At 35.7% G+C, this 21054-nt stretch overlaps 2 protein-coding genes across 7 annotated transcripts in view; both read left to right on the forward strand.

Annotated features, from left to right (window-relative positions):
- Positions 1-12273, forward strand: part of LOC100775276 (histone-lysine N-methyltransferase ATX5) — a 29245-nt gene extending 16972 nt beyond the window's left edge. For 4 of the 6 annotated variants that reach the window (XM_003555038.5, XM_006604000.4, XM_006604002.4 and 1 more), the window contains 10 exons: positions 7465-7569; positions 8580-8644; positions 8828-9041; positions 10080-10166; positions 10306-10362; positions 10447-10536; positions 10949-11035; positions 11238-11312; positions 11438-11538; positions 11879-12273. In XM_003555038.5, the coding sequence (XP_003555086.1) occupies positions 7465-7569; positions 8580-8644; positions 8828-9041; positions 10080-10166; positions 10306-10362; positions 10447-10536; positions 10949-11035; positions 11238-11312; positions 11438-11538; positions 11879-11969 (972 nt within the window). In that variant the 3' untranslated portion in view covers positions 11970-12273. Of the gene's footprint in view, positions 1-7464; positions 7570-8579; positions 8645-8827; positions 9042-10077; positions 10167-10305; positions 10364-10446; positions 10537-10948; positions 11036-11237; positions 11313-11437; positions 11539-11878 lie in introns of those variants that run through there. The other 2 variants (XM_006604001.4, XR_001386573.3) reach the window with 2 other exon arrangements.
- Positions 12274-18763: 6490 nt separating this feature from the next.
- LOC102669547 (uncharacterized) lies at positions 18764-19132 on the forward strand. Its single transcript, XM_006605020.1, has one exon. It carries the CDS (start codon positions 18764-18766, stop codon positions 19130-19132), a length of 369 nt encoding a protein of 122 aa, XP_006605083.1.
- Positions 19133-21054: the final 1922 nt, after the last annotated feature.

Below are 21054 nucleotides of genomic sequence, written 5' to 3' on the forward strand. Positions count from 1 at the left end.
TCCATTCTTGAAGGCCTTTTGTCCGATTATCATCCAATTATTGTGATTATCGAAAGCAATTTTGAACCTCAGCCTATTGAGCAAGTTGGAGTGCTTCTCTTGGCTCACGAAGCTCGTTTGAACAAGTTTAAACAATCTTTCTCTGAATCTCCGTCGATTAATCCCACTCAGTCACCATTAGTGCCAAACAAGCAGGATCCTGAAAGCTTCTCTAACTTTCGTGGTGGATCTAGTCACGGCGGCGGTTTCAATGGTGGTTTCAACTACGGCGGTGGTCGGCGCTAGCGGTGGTGGTGGCTGTGGTCATGGTGGTGGTCGTGGTGGTGGTCGCTTCTCCAACTTTCAATGTCAAGTGTGTTATAAGTATGGGCACATAGCGTTTGTTTGCCATTATTGGTTTGATGGAAACTATCAACCTAATTCCTCTCTAGTTCTTCATGATCCTACTTCTTAGAACTATGGTCCTCAGAATCAGTACAATGCTACCTCTGGTCAGAGTAACCCTAACTCTAATTCTAGGCAGCAATATGGTGATTATCACCCTTCAAATGAAATGTCTGAACTAATAGCAACTACAAATCTGGCAGCAATGGCAATAATTCCAATCCTAGTGCTATGTTGACCAATGTCTCTTCTCAGTCAACATCTACCTCCAACAACTGGATTCCAGATTCAGGAGCTTCTTTTCATGTAACTGGAGTCTCAGAACATTCAGCAGTTTGAACCCTTTGAAGGACCTGACCAAATCTTCATTGGGTAATGGTCAAGGTTTGCCCATCTCTTCCTCTGGTTCTTCATCCTTTATTTCTACTTATAACACTAAAGTCTCTTTGTCTCCTCATCATCTCTTACATGCTCCTAACATTACCAAAAATCTTATAAGTGTCAGCCAATTTGCTAAAGATAATGGAGTCTTTTTTGAGTTTCTCTCTAATTATTGTGCTGTGAAATCTCAGGTCACCTATGAGGTCTTGCTAAAGGCAATGTTGGTCCTGATGATCTATACAACTTCTCCAACATCCAGCTTCAGCATCCCTTGTCTACTTCTGTTCTTGCTTGTGTTTCTAATCCTGAAAAGTGTTGTGACTTCATGTAATAGGTCTGAAAAGCCCATTGTAAATTCATGTACTAGGACTAGTTCTCTATGGGCATGATCAACTTAGTCATCCCAATTATCATGTACTGCAATTAGTCTTGCAACATTGTAAAATACCTACATCTAATAAAAGCTCTATTGATTTCTGTTCAGTTTGTGCAGTAGGAAAGTCTCACAGACTTCCTTCTTCTTCTTCTTCTTCTTCTTCTTCTTCTTCTTCTGAATCTGTTTATACCTTTCCTCTTGAATTGGTTCACAGTGATCTATGGGGGCCATCTCATGTTTCTTCAACTAATGGCTTTTAATATTTATAACCTTTGTTGATGTCTTTTCTCGGTTCACTTCGATTTATCTCCTCAAAACCAAAGCTGAAACCTTTAATGTTTTTCAAAAGATTAAGGCTATGGCAGAATTACAGTGTAATTCAAAAATCAAAAGCCTTCAAACTGATTGGGGAGGGGAGTTTAGGCCATTGGAATCCGTCTTAGCCAGCTGTGGCATTTGACATAGACTCAAAATGGGGTGGTGGAAAGGAAACACAAACATATTGTGGAATTGGGCCTTACCTTACTCCATCATGTCTCCTTACCCCTCAAATTTTGGGATTCTGCCTTTTGCACAGCTGTTTACTTGATCAATAGGCTACCTACAGCCTCTCTAAACTTTTCTGTGCCTTATTATGTGTTGTTCCAAAAGTCCCCTGATTATAATTTTCTCAAAACTTTTGGATGTTCTTGTTTTCCCTTGCTCAGGCCTTATGATAATCACAAGTTTGAGTCCTCTGCTCCTTCTGGTCAGTCCACTTCTTCCTCCACTCAATATTACTTTCCCCCTATTCCTATCAGTCAACCCTCAAATCTCCCACAACCTACCCAAACTCAATTTCCTTCTGTTGCTGGTTTTCCTACTCAGTCCGTTTCTTCTAATGCTGGGCAGTTACCTCACGGTTCAATCTGATTCTGCTTCTGTTCAGTCTTCTCATGCTGCACGGACAGAACAGTCTAATGCTGTTGCTTCCATTCCAGCATCAAATACAGCTCAACCCTTCCATGCTGAACCCACAGAGCAGCCTCACCTTTCAGCAACCAGCTCAGAAGCCACACCCTCAACCATTAATCCCACCTCTCCAGTGGCCCAAAGAATTAAGCCCAGGCAGCATCCCCTAAACAGAATGGAGACAGTGGGCTCAAGGAGGTTGTCATGTGGGAAGGAAATTCCAAGGTAATGCAGGGCACAACATCAGCAAACTCAGTTTCAACACCCAGAAGCTGTGAGATGGTAAAAGAGGCAGGAAACAATTGTGAAATGGCAAAAACTATGGGAGTAAACTTTATCAAGTAGGAGGGAACAATTATATCTAAATTGGTGAACCTGGAGGAAAGGGGGACAAGGGTATAATTCAGAGGAAGGGAAACAATGTAGGTGTTTGATGAAGATTGTTTCCTACAATATAAGGGGGCTGGGGAGGGGGTTAAAATGGGCTTAAATCAGAACGCTGGTGAGGAAAGAACAGGTAGATACTAGATATGCTATGTCTATAGGAGACTAAGAAGGAAATGATAGACAAGACTTTATGCAAGCTTTGTCGGGAGATGCTGAAGTCAGATGGGAAATGCAGCCAGCAATTAATAGTGCTGGGGGATTACTGTGTATTTGGAGTGATGAAACTTTCAAAATGGAGAAGAAGGTGAAGGGCAATGGTTTTATATATTTGGAAGGAACATGGGCTGGTGATGTTGGAAAAGTGACTATAGTCAATATATATTCACCATGTGATACAACTTTCAAAAGAATCCTATGGGATCAAGCCAGGCAGCTTAGAGCTGCAAACAATGGGGGTCTATGATGTATTTTAGGAGATTTTAATTGCATCAGAAGGTCATCAGAAAGAGTTGGAGTGTGTCAAAGGTTACAGGGTGGGGGTAGCCAGAAGGAATTTAATGATTGGATCACTGACTTGAAGGTTGAGGATGTGCCTAGTGTGGGGAGAAAATTTACCTGGAACCGACCAAATGGGACAGCTAAAAGAAAAATTGATAGGATCCTTGTCTCAGCAGAGTGGTTTTCCAAATGGCAAGACAACATTCAGCTAATCTTGGACCGCAATTTTTATGATCACTGCCCAATCTTGTGATCCTCTAGTGCTGATTGGGGGCCGAAGCCGTTTCGGGTTCTTGATTGCGGGCTTGAGGATAAATCATTCAAGAAAGTAGTACAGGACTGCTGGATGGAAAATTCTGTAACTGACTAGGGGAGAGGGTATGTCCTAAAAGAAAAGTTCAAGAAATTAAAGCAGAGACTAAAAGAATGGAACACAAATCAGTTTGGTGATGCTCAACAGAAATTGAAAAAAGTGGAATTAGAGCTTAACAAACTGGAAAAAAGGAGATATTAGGCAGCTGAATGAGGAAGAGGACAAATTGAGAAAGCAATTGCAGGAGGATTTGTGGCGGGTAGTGAACTCAGTCGAATCCATTGCCAGGCAAAAGGCAAGATCTAGAAGATGGATTAAGGAAGAGGACAGCAACTCTAGGTATTTTAACTTGACTGTAAATTAGAAGCGATGTTACAATATGCTTAGAGGAGTGTATGTGGGTGGGTGCTGGATAGATGAGCCGAGCAGAGTTAAAGAGGAAACCAGACTTTTCTTCAAAAGGAGATTTGAGGAACCTGAATGGGAGAGACCGAAGCTGGATGGGGTCAGATTTAAGTCTATTGACCAGCACCATAATGACCTGTTGGTGGCTCGATTTGAAGAGGAGGAAGTGAGGGCAACAATCTGGGATTGTGGTAGTGTGAAAAGCCCTGGACCAGGCAGATTAAACTTTAAATTTATCAAAGAGTTTTGGGATATCCTTAAATCAGATGTGCTTTGATTTTTGAATGAATTTCATGCCAATGGAGTTTTCCCCAAAGGAAGCAATGCGTCTTTTTTGGCGTTGATTCCTAGGGTCCACGATCCTCAAGGCCTCAATGATTATAGACCTACCTCATTAATAGGTTGAATTTATAAAATTGTGGCAAAAGTGCTATCTAGAAGACTTAAGAAGGTGTTGCCTTATATAATAGATGAACGCCAATATGCTTTCATGGAGGGCAGGCATTTGCTGCACTGTGCGGTTATAGCAAATGAAATGATGGAAGAAACAAAGAGATGCAATAAAAGCTGCTTGGTGTTCAAGGTGGATTATGAAAAGGCATATGACTTTGTGTGCTGGGAGTTTCTTTCATATGATGAATCAAATGGGGTTTTGCACCAAATGGGTTAAGTGGATTGAGGGTTGCTTGAAGACAGCCTCAATATATATACTGGTAAACAGGAGCCCGCAGATGAGTTCTCTCCTTAGAGAGATCTCAGACAAGGGGACCCATTAGCTCCATTCTTGATCAACATTGTAGCTGAGGGGCTAACTGGATTGATGAGAGAAGCTCAGGAAAAGAATATCTTTGAAGGGTTTAAGGTAGGGAGGAAAGAGGTGGATATCACCTTATTACAGTATGTTGATGACACGATTTTCTTTGGCAAAGCATTGTTGGAGAATGTAAAAGCAATAAAGGTCATGCCGAGGAACATTGAGTTAGTGTCGGGATTGAGGAAGAACTTTCCCAAAAGCAAATTCGGGGCAATTGGAATGTCTCATAATTGGATACAAAACGTGGCCCTAAGTTCCAAGTAAAGTGTCAAACTTTGCTTGGAGGTTGATTCGGGATAGGCTACCAACAAAAGTCAATTTGAGGAGGAGGAATGTGGATCTGAATGACATATATTGCCCATTCTGTAGATCTTGTGAGGAGGATGTGTCCCATCTGTTCTTCAGCTGTGATAAAATCTTGCCTTTATGGTGAGAAGTGCTTACTTGGTTAAACATAGTTGGTGTCTCCCCAGAAGTGCCCAGAGACCACTTCCTTCAGCATTCTCACGGATATCTCAAGGGTATCAGAATTCAGAGATGGCAAATGTGGTGGATTTCCTTAACTTAGTGCATATGGTATCATAGGAACAAGATTGTTTTCTCTAATGAAAGATTCAACGGTCAAAAGATGATGGATGACGCCATATTTTTCTGCTGGATATGGCTCAAAAATATGGAAAAAGGATTTGACATCCCTTTTCATTCATGGACTAGCAATACAAGGGTTTGTACTCGGGGGGATTGCTCTATAGGTTACTTTTGGTGGAGGGGTATCTAGATAAATCCAGACCTATGGATGCTTTATTCTGGCAATACAGCTTGTATTAGGACTCCATAGGTCTACACATAGTATGACAACAGTGTAAATATAACAGTACCACTTGTACTAATCTTATTATTATAATACATATTATTTTTGCTGATAAAAAAAAATAAAAATTAATCCCACCTCTCCTCAAAGACTACCAAATATACATCCTATGCAATCCAGATCTAAATCGGGAATCCATTTACCAAGAATCAATCCCACACTGCTGTTGACTCATTGTGAACCCCAATCTGTCAAACAAGCCCTGACAGATCCTGATTGGCTTTCTGCCATGCTTCAAGAATATGAAGCTTTGATGAAAAATAATACTTGGAATCTTGTTCCTCTTCCACCAAACAGAAAACCCATTGGGTGTAAATGGGATTTTAGAGTAAAGGAAAATGCAGATGGTTCTATCAACAAGTACAAAGCCAGACTGGTTGCAAAGGGTTTCAACCAAGTTCCTGGATTTGACTTTTCTGAGACTTTCTCTCCTGTAGTGAAACTTGTCACAATCAGGCTTATTATCTCTTTGGCTCTAACCAATCAGTGGCAGCTTGCCCAGTTGGATGTCAACAATGCTTTTCTGAATGGTCTGCTTCATGAGACTGTGTACGTGCCTCAACTACCAGGTTTCCAAGACACCAATTCTTCTCTGGTCTGCAAATTAAATAGAGCTCTGTATGGCCTTAAACAGGCCCCCAGGCAATGGTTTGAAAGACTTCAATCCACCCGAATTCAGTTTGGGTTTGCTGCAAGTAAATGTGACCCTTCACTTTTTATCTACAAGACCAAATCTCACACAGTTTATCTCCTTGTGTATGTGGATGACATTATAATTACTGGAAGCTCTATCCCTCTGATTCAGCATCTTACCTCTCAGCTTAACTCAAAGTTCTCTCTCAAACAGCTTGGTTTGTTGGACTATTTTCTTGGTATAGAGGTGAAGACATCAGGGATTTGTTGCAGAAAACCAGTATGGCAGAAGCTCAATCCATTTCCTCTCCTATGGCTTCTAGTTGCAAGCTGACTAAATCAGGCTCAGACCCTTTTTCTGATCCCACGCTATACAGATCTGTGGTTGGGGCTCTTCAATACTTGACTATTTAACTAGACCAGAAATTAGCTATTCAGTTAACAAGGTGTGTCAGTTTATGGCTAGTCCATTATACATTCACTGGATTACAGTCAAAAGGATTTTAAGGTACTTGAAAGGAACTGTTCTTCATGGTCTTCATCTAAGACCTGCTGTCTCAGGTCAGCCTTATACTCTAAGAGCCCTCTGTGATGCAGATTGGGCTTCTGATGTTGATGACAGAAGATCCATTTCTGGTGCAGCAATTTACTTTGGCCCAAACCTCACATCTTGGTGGTCCCGCAAGCAACAAGTGGTTGCTAGGTCTAGAACAAAAGTAGAATATCACAACCTAGCTCAGACCACTGCTGAAACCTCCTGTCAAGTTCCCTTCTGCACTCCTATCATCTTCTGTGACAACCAAAGTGCAGTGACCATTGCTCACAATCCTATCCTTTATGGAAGAAAAAAACATATGGAGATTGATGTTTTCTTTGTTCCAGATAAAGTTCTGACCGAGCAGCTCATTGTACATCATCCCTGTTCTTGATCAATGGGCAGATGCTCTGACCAAGCCCCTCTCTCCTACCAGATTTATTTTTCTAAGGGCCACCCTCAATGTGATTGAGGCCTTCTCAAAGTCTCAACCTCCATGAGTTTGAGGGGGGGTATTAGAGTAGTGTACAGAGATGCAGTGTTCAACTGTACTCTCAATTAATGATAGTTAGTACTCTACCTGGGTTAGTTAGTTATTGGCAGCTGTCATAACTAACTACTCTAGTCTATATATACTCTTTTGTAACCGAAAGTTCAGTCCCAATAACAATTAGAATTTCTTGATTCTCAAGTTTTCTCTCTTTTAGATTTTCTTTTATCTTCTTTCTGTTCTGTTAAGAACTCTTATAGTCACTGATTGATTCATTTTTTTTCACGGTATTTTATGCTACGTTACATAGTTCATACATTCATTATAAAGCTGATAAGTATTTCTGATTTGATAATTTCTCTCGGTGAATCTCAGTCCGGTTGTACATGCCAATGTAATTTAAAGTCTGCTATAATTGAATTTCAGATTTGTGTTATTTGTAAGGAAATTCATGGTTCGTGCACACAATGTTGCAAGTGTTCCACTTATTTCCATGCTATGTGTGCATCAAGGGCTGGTTATCGGATGGAGGTGAGTATTCGCTAAGATTAACTTGGCTCCGATTTGCATAATTGTTATGTTCTGATTTGGACTTTCATTTAATTTTAAATAGGTTTAATGCCAAATTTCATTTTATAATCCTGGTTTATGCAAATTTGTTTTTAGCTTTTATCATTCAATTTGATGAATGATTGCAGTTACACCAGTCACCTTCATAGAACTTCCCTTTGCATTTCTTGTTTGGGCTTTTAATCAGATTAAAAGCTTATTTTTCATGCTGTTAGAAAATAAACAAGGATCATAACCTTGAAGGTTTTGCTGGAAAATATATTTCCACCTAATAATTAAATGTTCACTTTGTATCATGTATAACCATTTATTAACATTTCCAGTCTCCATGGGTTGTATATCTTTGTGTGCCCCCACTTTTTCAATTTCAGAACAGTCAAACAGGCCTTTACAATTAGAGAAGAGTATATTACACTGACATTCCCTTGAGGTTTTTTCAGATTGCACATAATCTTCCTGCTTTTTTGATGTTTACAACAATCTCCCTTGTAGGGACACACGGTGTAATGTTTTTCAAACAATTAAGGGGTGAGTGTGATGCATAAGGGGTGTTAGTTTAATGTTTTTTAAACAATTAAGGGGGCTAGTGTAGGGATAGAAAAAAAGAGGGGTATTGTATACAATCTGAAAATATCTCAGACGGTGTCAATGTAATTTACTCTTAAAAAAAAGTCCAAATATCTATTCTTTTGATAAATTTTGTTTTGCAACATGTCTGGATTATATAACTTTTTTTGGTGAATACTTTATCTTATTGTTAGATATTGATTTAGAATAGAACAATATTAATACAGAAATAGAGATTATTTGCAAATAATTGTGTACACACACACACACACTTCTTCATTATTTAGTCTTAGCATCAACATTATTTTGTATCATGGCCGACTTTAAGTTGACAAGTTGCATATTTTCATATGGATAATTATGATCCATGAAATACTTTTTAACTGTGTCTGATATAAATGCAGTTGCATTGTATGGAGAAAAATGGTAAACAGACAACAAGAATGGTTTCTTATTGTGCTTACCACAGGTATAGGATCCTGAATTACAACATCCTTTTGCCTTCATCCCTTTCTACTGCTTCCTTTACAGGATTAGCTTTTACCAAACGCTTCCCGTCTCTTTGGGAATTGCACATATATGGATTTATTTGAAATTCATTTTATTCCTTTCTGTCATCCTTTAATCTTAATCATGTCTATATTTCTTGCAGAGCTCCCAATCCAGACACTGTTTCAATTATGCAAACCCCTCTTGGGGTCATTTCAACCAAAAGCCTTCTTCAAACTAAGAGAAAAGCTGGATCAAGATTGATTTCATCTAAAAGAATAAAGGTTGAAGACACTTCTCCTGCAGAGAACACTAGACATGAGCCATTCTCTGCTGCTAGGTGTCGAATATATCGAAGAACAAATCATACAAAAAAGGTAGCTTAGAAAATCATTTTGGTTTTTGTTGGCGAATTTTTTACTTAATCTGCATAACATTGTCTCTGATATTTATTTTTATGATGCTTGTCCTATTTATATTCCAAACATAAACATCATTTCTAAAAACAAAAGTGGAAGGCTATTATTGAAAAAGAAAGGAAACAAATGACTTTTGTATTTTTAATATAATGAATGCTTTCTTTCCCAATGAAAACGTTTCCCTTTAGTTTCTTAAAGGCAGATATAAATAAAAAACTGTATATATTTCCTGTGAAACTGTTTTGGAATTAAGCATTAATGATATTAGTACCCAATGTCTCGATCAATGTTACCAATATATTATGCTATTTGCTAACAACTAATGCTACCTTGCCAAATGTGCCTGCTGGTTATTTCGTGGATGCAGTCTTGTATGTGATGCAGTGGGGAAAATAAAATATCATGCTTATAGCTTGTTGTTTTGATTCCTTCACTTCTATCCTCACTATGGAAACCTTGTGTTAGACCTCTTATAAAGAATGTTTATAAGAGAAGGGGGGGGGGGGGGGGGGGAATAATTGTTATGTGCTGTCAATAGCAGTTAGTTTTAATAGGACAGAAGTTACTATTATTAGGAGCAGTTTATTAGGAATAGTTAGCAGTTAGTTTTAATAGGACAGCAGTTACTATTATTAGGAGCAGTTTATTAGGAACTTATTTTAATTAGGCAGTTATGGGTATGTGTAGAATAAGAAGGAAAAACAGAATCATATTCTGGTTATCCTGAAGATGTGTGGTTTAGACCTTGGGAGGGAGAGAACCAAGCTCTCGAAATCTTGGCTTGTTTGAGTGAATATTCTGATTCTAATTGTTGTAATTCTGTCTCTGTTTTGGAAAGAATAATTCCTGCAGAGTGTTTCTATAAAATTCAGTCATTATTATCCAATTTCTATCACCTTGTTGTTCACCACTGTCTCTAATGTCCTTTTGTATCTTTATCAGTTCTTGAAAAAAATTAAAAACTCTGTTCTCATTTTTGTTTTTTCTACTTGCTAGAGAGCAGCAGGTGAAGCCATTGCTCATCATGTGAGGGGTCACTACCATCATCCTTTAGATGCAATACAGAGTTTAAATGCAGACAGAGTAAATCTTTTATATACTTCTAATTAAATGAGATTATCCTATTCATTATTTTAGCTTGAATGTAAGATTTAAATATTGCCCAGCCCTAACCCTTCGTTCATCCCCCTTTTTCTCGTTGTTCATCCTTTCCTTCAAACAGATGGTAGACAAGCCTCCAGCATTTTCTTCTTTCAGGGAACGCCTTCATCATTTACAGGTAAATCTCCTCTTTCTTAAGCAGTCATTGGATTTGGTGATCGGTTTTCTGATTGTCTTGCATGATTGTTTTACATAATTTCAGAGAACAGAAAATGAAAGAGTTTGCTTTGGTAGATCAGGCATACATGGATGGGGCCTCTTTGCACGTCAAAATATTCAAGAAGGGGAAATGGTATGAATGTCATATTCAAATACGAAAAGATTACAAAGATTCATGGTATCTTGGCATGCTTGGGAATTCTAAAGTCTTTCAGTATGGTTCTGCAAATTTTTTTGAGAAGTAGCAATTTCTAAATGCTGCAAAGCCTGACCAAGTTTAATTGCCATACGTTTACTCTGTATCTTCTCTTTTTGAGTTGATTCTATCTTTTCTGTTCTCAGTCAGTTTCCGGTTCAGATGTAGACAAATTATAATTCTCTTTTACTTCCACCATGCCAAGTTTAATTTCCATACCTTTCTGGTTTCAATATTTTCTGAAGCATAATATCTTTGTCCAATGGTCCATCCATTGTGTTTCATTCTTGTGTAAATCAGAATGCAACCTTTATTTTAACAATAATGAGCATTATTTAATCCCAAGCAGGTTCTTGAATATCGTGGTGAACAAGTGAGGCGGAGCATTGCAGATCTAAGGGAGGCACGCTATAGATTAGAAGGGAAAGACTGCTATGTTAGTCTTCTCCCCCTCCCATGTTCTTTGTGTTTGTGGCCTTTAGATTTAAATGTCAAAGCATTGTCCTGGACTTTTCCTTTTGTTTGATGGGATTTCCTCTTCATTATTTTCCCACTGTTTCCCTATTTAAGTTTTCTGCTCTTCTAATTTTTTGTATCTCATGACATTAAATTGTCCTGGTTTCTTTATTTTTTTGCAGCTTTTCAAGATAAGTGAAGAAGTGGTAGTAGATGCCACTGATAAAGGAAATATAGCACGGCTAATTAACCATTCTGTAAGTGAACCAAAATAGTTGTATGACAAATTGCTCAATTTTTGTGTATTATTGTTACCCCTGTACTCTCACTAATGGTTATTTGACATCTCATCTTACTATTTTCTTGGTTCATGTCAATACAGTGTATGCCCAATTGCTATGCAAGGATTATGAGTGTGGGTGATGATGAGAGCCGGATTGTACTCATCGCTAAGACTGATGTGTCTACTGGTGATGAGCTAACGTATGCCCCTATCTGTGTTTCTCACATGTGCATTTCTGCCATTTCAGCATGCCAAGAATACTGGCAATACACTTGCTGGCATACTCTACAAACATACTCTTTATAATTAACTGAAGTTCATGTAGGTCTCACTAAATGACATGGGTCCTATACTTAGTGAGTCTAACTGCTTATTTCTGTAGTGTTTGGTCCAGGTTTTTTCTAGTTTTTCTTCTACTTAAAAAGAGAAGTTGGGCCAAATACATTGTCCAAATAATTAAAGTCTATTAGAAAGTGTATTGTTTAGGCATTTCTCTTTAGTTTTCAGTTTTTTTTTTTCTGACTTGATTGTAACTGGCAGGTATGACTACTTGTTTGATCCTGATGAGCCAGATGAATTTAAAGTCCCTTGTTTATGTAAAGCATCAAACTGCCGGAAATTCATGAATTAGGATTTATTCAGATCATGATGATAGTATTGCTTCTCCGCAAGGAGCAGTAGCACATCCCCCTCATCAGTGGGAACCTCAGTTACACCCAAGCTGTAATTTTAATCAAATCATAAGAGAAGTATAGGAAAAAAAAATTGTGGCATAGGTTTGTCTTCTATCCTTCTAATATTCTATTATTTGACATTCATCAAGGCCTAATAAAAGATACAGATTTAACAGTTTTTGGCTCTTGGCGTCTATGTAAAGGTGTCAGAAAATATTATATTTATTTTGATTATTTAATGCTTAATTCAATTCGGAAACAGCCTCTTTGCATATGCAAGGGTAAGACTGCGTACAACATCCCTCCCCCATACCTTCGCATAGGGAAGAGCCTCTGGACAATGGGGTACGAAGAAAAATTTAATGCTTAATTCAATTCATGCTGCTTTTGCAAGCATCGATCTCTTGCATAATCGTCCTTTACTTATTTGCGGGAAAAGTTTTTTGTATATGTACGGTTAGAGATTATTCAGACTTGAATGGCTCGGTGTATTTAATTTTATTCTTTTTTTTTACTGCATTAAAATTGTACCTATTATGATTTAATTCTGATTCCTAGTTTTTACACTATTATTCGTTTATTGTCAGTTATTTATTTCAAGGGAAACACTTGAATTTTCAAATAATTATTGTATTAATTTATTTAGTCGTACAATAGTAAAGCTTTCAATTTTGGTCAAAAGTGAAAAAAAAATTATACCTTTTTTTTTTTCTTATCTTCGGCTGAGAGGTAATTAAAGTCTTGTAAAAAATTATTTGCACTAAAGACAAATTTAAGTAATACTTGGACGATTTAATTTTAATTTCAGCACATTAACTATTTATGTTCAATCACTTGGTTTAACAAAATTATATTAAATGCAAATTATTACCAAAACAATTTGATTAATAGAATTATTAAATTAAATAAAAATTATTAATTATTTAAAAAACTTTAATAAAAGATTATTAATTTTAATGTGGTGCTAGTGCTGGTGGAGTCATATGTGGTAGTGAAGGTGAAAGATGTATTTGTGAAAAAGAGAAAGAGCATAATGTTACGAAGGATTAGGGCTAATAATTTTTATTATAGTTTTTAATTAATTTACAATAAACTTAATAACTTTATTAATCAGAATTATTTGTTAATAATTTAATAGATGGATTAAAATTGTCAATTTATAAATTAGAAAAACTAAATGTTACAATTAAAAATTAAGGGGACCAAAATTCTAATACTAGTAATACTATAGGTTGTCACTTGTGTAAATAGCATGTGCCATAGTCATAATCATTCTTGTTGAATTATAATTACATAATCATGATTTATTAGAACATTCTAATTAATAATATAATTACTAAATAGTTCCCGTGCGACGGGTAAAATTGAAGGGAAATTTTTGTGGATTATATCAAATATATAAAAATAATTTTATTAATTTATTCAGAATTTTTGTTTTATTTAATTCATTTAAAAACAATATATTATTTAAAAATAGGATTTAAATTGACTACAAATATTAATTATATTTTTAAAATTCAAAATTTGAAGAAATCATTTATAAAAGAATTAAATAATTAAAATTAGGATATTCAAAAATACTTATAAATGATCAAATAATCATCTACTTTAGTTTTATATTAAAAAAAGAAATCATCAGTAAAAAAATTTAAAAAATTGGAAATAAAATTTATTAAATCTTAATTTAACTACAATAATTTATTTCATTGTTTTCCAGTATTCATATATGTATTCACAAATATTTTCAAATAATTAAAATTTATAAATTTAATTTAATTTTATATTCTCAACTATTCGATTTCGATAGAGTATTTATGATATTTTAAAAATTTTAAAGTTTCAATAAAAAATTTAAATAATTAAAAATAGTACATTCAAAAACACATAATTATCAACTTTACTTTTATTAATTTAATTAATAATATTCTATTAATGTATTGAAGATAAAAATAGTAAATGATGTTGGAACAACCAGGAATCTAGAAGGGGGTTTGAATAGATTCTTTTGAAATCTTTATCAATTTATTCTTTAATTTGATTAAAATGATCCTTTTCAATTAATCAAAGTTTTCCTCAAAAGATCAACACAATCAAGAAAACTTTCAATGATTAGAACATATGAAAAACCTTTTATATGGCCATTGGAGATCAATTCCAATACCAAGATGAATTACAAGACTAAGGTTTTAGAGAGAAAGATAATCAAACAAGAGTTTATACTGGTTCAATTCATGCAAGACATACATCCAATTTGTTCTAAGACCTTTAAGAACCTCCACTATTAGAGAATCATGTACAATCACTATGCACACACAATTTCTTTAAAGAAACTCTAACCTTTCCCTCGAAACCTACAAGAGAGAGACCCAGAATTAAAACCCTATCAATTCTCTGGACCTCTTGGTAACCCTAACCACAAATCACAACCTAAAAGAATTTAAGAGAAAGGATTGAATACACCCGAACGTGTAGATCTTCAATATCTTCAAGCTCTTCTCATAAGATGATGATAGAATGAATGATTCTTTAATCAACTTCAATCTTCAAACTAAATGCAGTACAATCCTTTTAGAAGACTCTTTTGAAATATTTTTCTCCAAGATAGAACATATCAAGAGTCTGTAATAAAGAATACACATAGGGGTTTATAAACTTTGACAGTTAAAACATATTTAATCGATTAGAAAAATAGATAATCAATTAATTCGTTAAAATCCCATTTATTATGCATTTCCAGAAATTGGATAATTGATTATTAGAAAGGGTAATTGATTAATGTGTTTCAGTTTGAGTATCTCTATTGCTTCTGTGCTTTCTGGGTAGTTGATTGTCACATGTGGTAATAGATTGTAGAATCACATAGAGAACTTCTCATTGTTTCCAAAAACAGAGCAGTCAATTATCCTAAGCTATACATCCTTCCTTCTTTTGAATCTGGCTTAGGCACTCAATTACCAAGCTAGGCAATCAATTAATTCGATGGTTACAACCAAATTTCAAGTAGAAGTAAGTTCTATTGCTTGTACTTAGGAAACTTAGAGAAATAAAATACTTCATTCACTTTACATTTGATCAAAACTAAGTATTAAAAAGACTTAGACTATATCACACACATGCCTAGTCTAAAACATTCAAGACAATTGCCACATCTATTAAACATGTTTGACATTTCAAAATTATTAAACCAAAACTAAAACTAAGGGCTTCAAGCTTTGATCTAACAATCTCTCCCTTTTTGGTTTTGATAATGCCAAATCTATATTATGCGTATTGATGTTTCTTCTCATAGTACATGTTCTACAACATGTTTCACAAACACGTTAGTAGCATCTTTTCAATTCAAGTTAATTGGTACAAATTACTTAATTGTAATCAACCATCAAAAGCATCAAACTTTCTCCCCCTTTTGGCATCACAAAGCCAAAGTGAGTGTTTATGATGGAGAAATAAAACAATTAAAATCAAGACACACATGACAGAAAATAGAAAGATATACTAACTAAAAGTTTATAAGCAAAAATATAGAACAAACATAGAAAAAAAGTCAAGCCTAGACTATATGCTTATGAGCTATGAGGCTAACTATCCTAGGTTGAGGGGATCCTAGAAGGATAGGTAAAGATCAAATATCATCCATATGATGTGGTGCTCTCATAGCATTTATCCTTTCAAAGATAGTTTCAAAGTACTCCTTAAGCTTAGTATAGTCCTCCTTATGCACCCTCATGAGCTTGTCCATCTTGGCTAACATCATCTGCTCAAAGGGGCTCATAGGATTTTCCTCTGCATCTTGTTGTTTTGTTTGATCCTCTTTGCTTTTCTCAATCCATCCAACTCCAATTTCTTCAGATTTGATGTACGCCATTTGCTTCAAGACTTTGGTCTTCACTTCAAATTCAACTTCAACAAAACGAAAGACTTCTTGGGTATCAACTATGAAGTATTCAATTATCCTAGAGATAAATATTGCATAGGGACACTTAAAAGACACAATCCACTTGGTCGTCAACATGTTATCAACAATAATTCAGACCTAATTAATCTTTAGCTTCCCTTACATAAGATAGATAAGGAAAAGATCCTCTTTTGTCAAATGAGGGTGATTGCTCCCCATGGGAGTAATAAGCCAAGCAACCACATAGGGCAAAAGCTTGTGCTCCAACATCAAAGGTCCAGTACCAGAATGCTTATTTCCCTTTCCCTTTGTAACAACAACAATATAGGTAGATGAATTCTTCTGTTGAATGTGATTCCAACTTCCTTGAGACCCTTCTGGTTAGTCATCACCCCTTTACAAGAAAGTCCATCTATCTCTAACCACACCTATAGAATTCTTTTTCCTTTTCACTCCAGCTCACAAAAATCCAGTATCACCTGTAGAAGACTTTACCAAATCAATGTAGTAGGTTACCTTCATCTCCACCAACTTCTACAAACCGTGGTACTCAATCAACTCAGGAAAGGTTAATCCTTCACTCCTTAACCAATCCATACTAACATACTTCGGTTGAATCATCTCCTTCTTGGCATAACTAAACTTGTATGATACCTCATAGTGTTCCTCAGAAAACCATGGGGTTGCCTTAAGAGTAGTAGGTGGTGAAGGAAAACGTGCAACTCATTTTCCTTTGTTGGAAGGACCACCATTTGTTGGTTCCTTCTCCTTCTTCGTTCTAGGGGCATTGGGTTTGTGCCCAATGCTTTTCATCTTCTTGTTCTTGTTCTCTGTCATTGATGAAGGTTGGGGGCGAAGGTAGAAAAAGAGGTTGGGTGTTTAGGAAGGTTGGAGGATAATGAGGAGTCTCTCTTAGGGTTTGAAAAAATGGCTTAAGGAGAAAGTGTGAACTTTCTAGGTCTGGGTAAGGCTTTTAAAAACAGAGCAAGCGTCTTTTTAGTTTCAAAAAACATTTCAAATGCCTGGTAATCAACTACCCAAAGTGGTAATCGATTATAGGCTTACCCAGAGAGCTTGGATATCAACCCCAACTCCAAATAATCTATTATAGGATTAGCTAATTGTTTATCATGCATGCTTAAACAATTTTTTTTTCAAAAATAAACATGCTAGAATATTTTTATGAATGCTAAATGTTCAAGAACTCAAACCACATGTACAAATAAGCAAATAAACATACAAATGTAAATGCATATATACATGAATGACAACTTTCAAGTTGGCTGAAGTAGGATTAGACTTACTTAGGATGCCAAGTTCATTGTGTAGGTGGAAGAACCTATCCCTTGCTAGAGGTTTAGTAAAGATATCAGCAAGCTATGAGTCTATATCAACAAACTCTATATCACAACTACCCTTGTGTATATGATCCCTAATGAAATGATGTCTAATCTCTATATGCTTTGTCGTAGAATGCATGCTAGGTTTTTTTTAGACTAATGATGTTAAGTCAAAAGACATTTATTTCTTAATGATGAATCAGGACTCCTAATTATTTTGATTAGATGCAAATAAATACAAATGATAAAAATTGCATTTGATATGCTATCAGGTCATGATTTATCTTTGTGCATCTGAAGTTTTCAGATGGTAAACTTATAAGACGATCTGGTATAGCATTTAAATAATGTACTTAAAACCTTCATTTAATACTCGATGTTTGAGATTCTATCATGCATAAAACATTCTCCTAGAATCTGAAATGTCCTATGAAGAATAAATGAAGTCCACAATCTAAAAAACGTTGATCATCATCAAAAGGAACACTCTATTATTGCAAACCTACTATGATAAAAGAAGTGATTTCCCTATCGGAGTACAATATACACTTTCCTATCAGCATGGACTTTGCATGTAGCAGGGACGTGCATTTAATGCAAGCATTAAATGCTTCAAAAGACTTAAGACCTCACACAAAGAATAGAGTGAAGGATCCAACCATTGAGAGACAATGGATACTTGGAGACGAAGACTATATATAGAAGAAGCTTTGAAGAAACAATACACGAACAGTTCACGTGAGTCATTCTTTCGTTCTTTCTTGTAAAAATATCTCTGTAAATTCTTGAAAAGATACTAAGATCTTAAAACACCTTGTATACCTTGAGAGAAAAGACTAAAAGTGTTGAGTGATATATCCGTCTATAAGACAATCACCATTTTAGTTTGTGTGCAAACTTCCAACAAATCTTGTTGATTTGTTTAGAGCTAGCAATGGCTTGGTAGGATAAAGAATACCGGTCTTATGCCAAGCTTGGGGTAGAGCTTGCAAGTGTAAGAGCCAGAAGTGGCAGTGAATAATACTTGTAACTTTGAAAAGTTAGTGGAAACTTGGTCGTTGCCAAGAATTGGACGTAGTCTCAGAGTTAAGATGAATCAATATAAATTCTTTGTGTGCTTTGTTGTCGATTAACTCACAAAGGGTTTGAATTTGTTTTTAGATCTTATATCTCTTTTTTTTTTCTCAATGAAAACATTTTTCTTCATGGTCTAATAAAGTCTAAATCAAAACCTGTCAAAGTATTTTTAGGTTTATCTACTCTAGACGATAAAAATATGTTTTATAGAAAAAATTTAAATTTCTAGAAACACAATTCGATCCTCCTTCTTGTGTTATTTGCTTCTACAGTTTGGTATCAGAGCTCAACCTCTAAAGGGTTGAACACTTAACGGTGTGTAGAGGAAAAGATCCAGATGGCAGATAACCAACGTCAGTTCATCACTAAGGGAGCATCTCTCACAAGACCACTAGGCTTCACTGGAGAATACTGCCCTTAATGGAAGGACAAGATAGAGATGTATATCATGTCCACTCACTATAGAATCTGGCTAACCATCAACAATGGAGATATTCGCATCACCAAACCTGAAGTTGAATGGATAAATGACGATCTTGCCATTAAGGAGCTCAACACTAAAGCTAGATATACTCTGACATGTGCCCTATCAAAGAATGAGTACAACAAGATCTACAAACAAAAAACTACTAAAGAAATCTTGGACTCATTAAGTATAAACTATGAAAGCACTGAAGATGTCAAATTGAGGAAAGTTGCGACTCTAATCAGACATTATGAAAGCTTCATGATGAAGGATGAAGAGTCTATGGACGACATGTTTGGAAGACTTCAAGTTCTTCTAAACAATCTTGAAGCTCTTGAATAGACGTACTCCAAGGCTCAGATAAACTTGAAGGTGCTAGACAACTATCCCAAGGTGTGGGAACCCAAGACCACAACCATTCAGGAAGCAAGAGATATAAAAAATCTTGCATAGGATGAGTTGTTACACATTCCGAGAGTCCATGAAGTTCACCTTTAAAATAAGGAGCATCTGCTAAAGAATAATTTTGTTGCCCTAAAGTCTGAAGAATAAAGCTTCAGAAGAGAAGAAAATAAGAGCTTGTCCAAAGCTCTAAAAGTGCAGATGCAGGAATCAGATGGATTAGATGACTCTGGTGGATCCACAAATGGTGAAGTGGTCCTCATGTCTAGAAAGTTCAAAAAAATGATGAAAAAGGAGGGAAATTTTCAACACTCCTCTAGGCGAAAAGATTCCAAATTCAAAAAGACGAACAAGGAGGAAAACAATGAGATCATTTGCTTTGAATGTAGAAAGCCTAGACATATGAAGGCTGATATGTCCCCAACTAAAGAAGAAAAGATACTTGCAGGACAAGAAGAGGAAAAGTCTGATGGTCACTTGGGATGACTTAGACAGTGAGAAAAGTAACAGTTCAAACAATGAATAAGGCAACATTTGTCTCATGGTAGACACAGACGATAAGGTTGAGGTAAAAACTTATTCTGAATCTGTTACTTCTTCTTGTGCTTCGTCAGACGATGAAGGGACATGCCCTATGATGTTCTTCTTTAGAAATCTCATATCATTTCTCTTTAGTGTAAAAAGTTTAAAGAAAAATTCAAAGCCTCATATTCTGAAAACACCAAATTAAGGAAATCAAATGCAAATTTGAAAAAGAAGATTCAAACTCTAGAGAGAATCTGAGTAGTAAGACTGATGAAACTTTCATTATTGAAAAACTAAGAGAAGAGGTAGCATGTCTTAATAATGACTTTGGGAAGTTCATGGAAAGTTCAAAGAATCTTACTACTCTTTTGAAATTCAATCAACATCCCTATGACAAGTCTGGTCTGGGCTTTGAAAAGGGAAAGTTTCCTCAAGTCATAGTCTGCTTTAGACAAATGTGACTTTTGTGGTAACTCTAGACATTCCAAGCTCAATGCATCCATAAGAAAAAATAGATGTCTAAGGGTACTAACTATGCTTGACCCAAAGAGATATAGGTACCAAAATCTTAAATAGTTCTTGTTGCAGATATCCTTGGTAGGAAAAGACAAAGGTTTAAGCTGATACTTCGATATTGGATGGTCACGATACATGACGAGGGAAAGGTCTATGTTCCTAGAGCTAAACCACATGAAGAAGGAGCAATTGCCTTTAAAGGCATAGGTAAGGGAAAGATCTTTGGTATAGGTAAAGTTGGTATTCCCAATTCTAGTATTGAATCGAAGCTTAGGTCGTATCCCAACAGAATAGTGTAAGGATGAATATTCAAATTAAAACCTTTCGGGTAAAGATATTTTTGTGTTTTATATTTTAAACTACCTAAAAATAAAACTAATCAAAATAGAAAATAAAAGATATATTTTTCTAGAGAGATTAATGTGCTGAAAATTTAATAATAAAAATTAAAAGAAAAGGTAAGAAGTTACTTGTTGACGTGATAATAATTGTAGACAAAAACAATAACGTTGAGATGCTAAGATTGTACTCAGAATCCCCCTCTTTTATGCAATTCCTCATACTTCTACGTCGTTATATCGTTCATCTCCAATTCACTAACGTATTTTATCCTTAATCCCTTAAGTGATAGACCCTAAATCCCTCAATCTCTTGGCAAACCAACAGAAGCCATCAACATTATTGTTTGGGAATTAGTGAGGCTTAACCAAGATTATTCTATCCCTAGAGATAACCCCAATTAAGTATTCGATTCAGTTCAGGTTTCAACAAGACTTGCCAAAGTGCACGTCAATTCCTGGAATCACACAAGTTGGCAAGAA

The sequence above is a fragment of the Glycine max genome, chromosome 19 (genome assembly GCF_000004515.6).
Source record: "Glycine max cultivar Williams 82 chromosome 19, Glycine_max_v4.0, whole genome shotgun sequence".
NCBI lineage: Eukaryota > Viridiplantae > Streptophyta > Magnoliopsida > Fabales > Fabaceae > Glycine > Glycine max.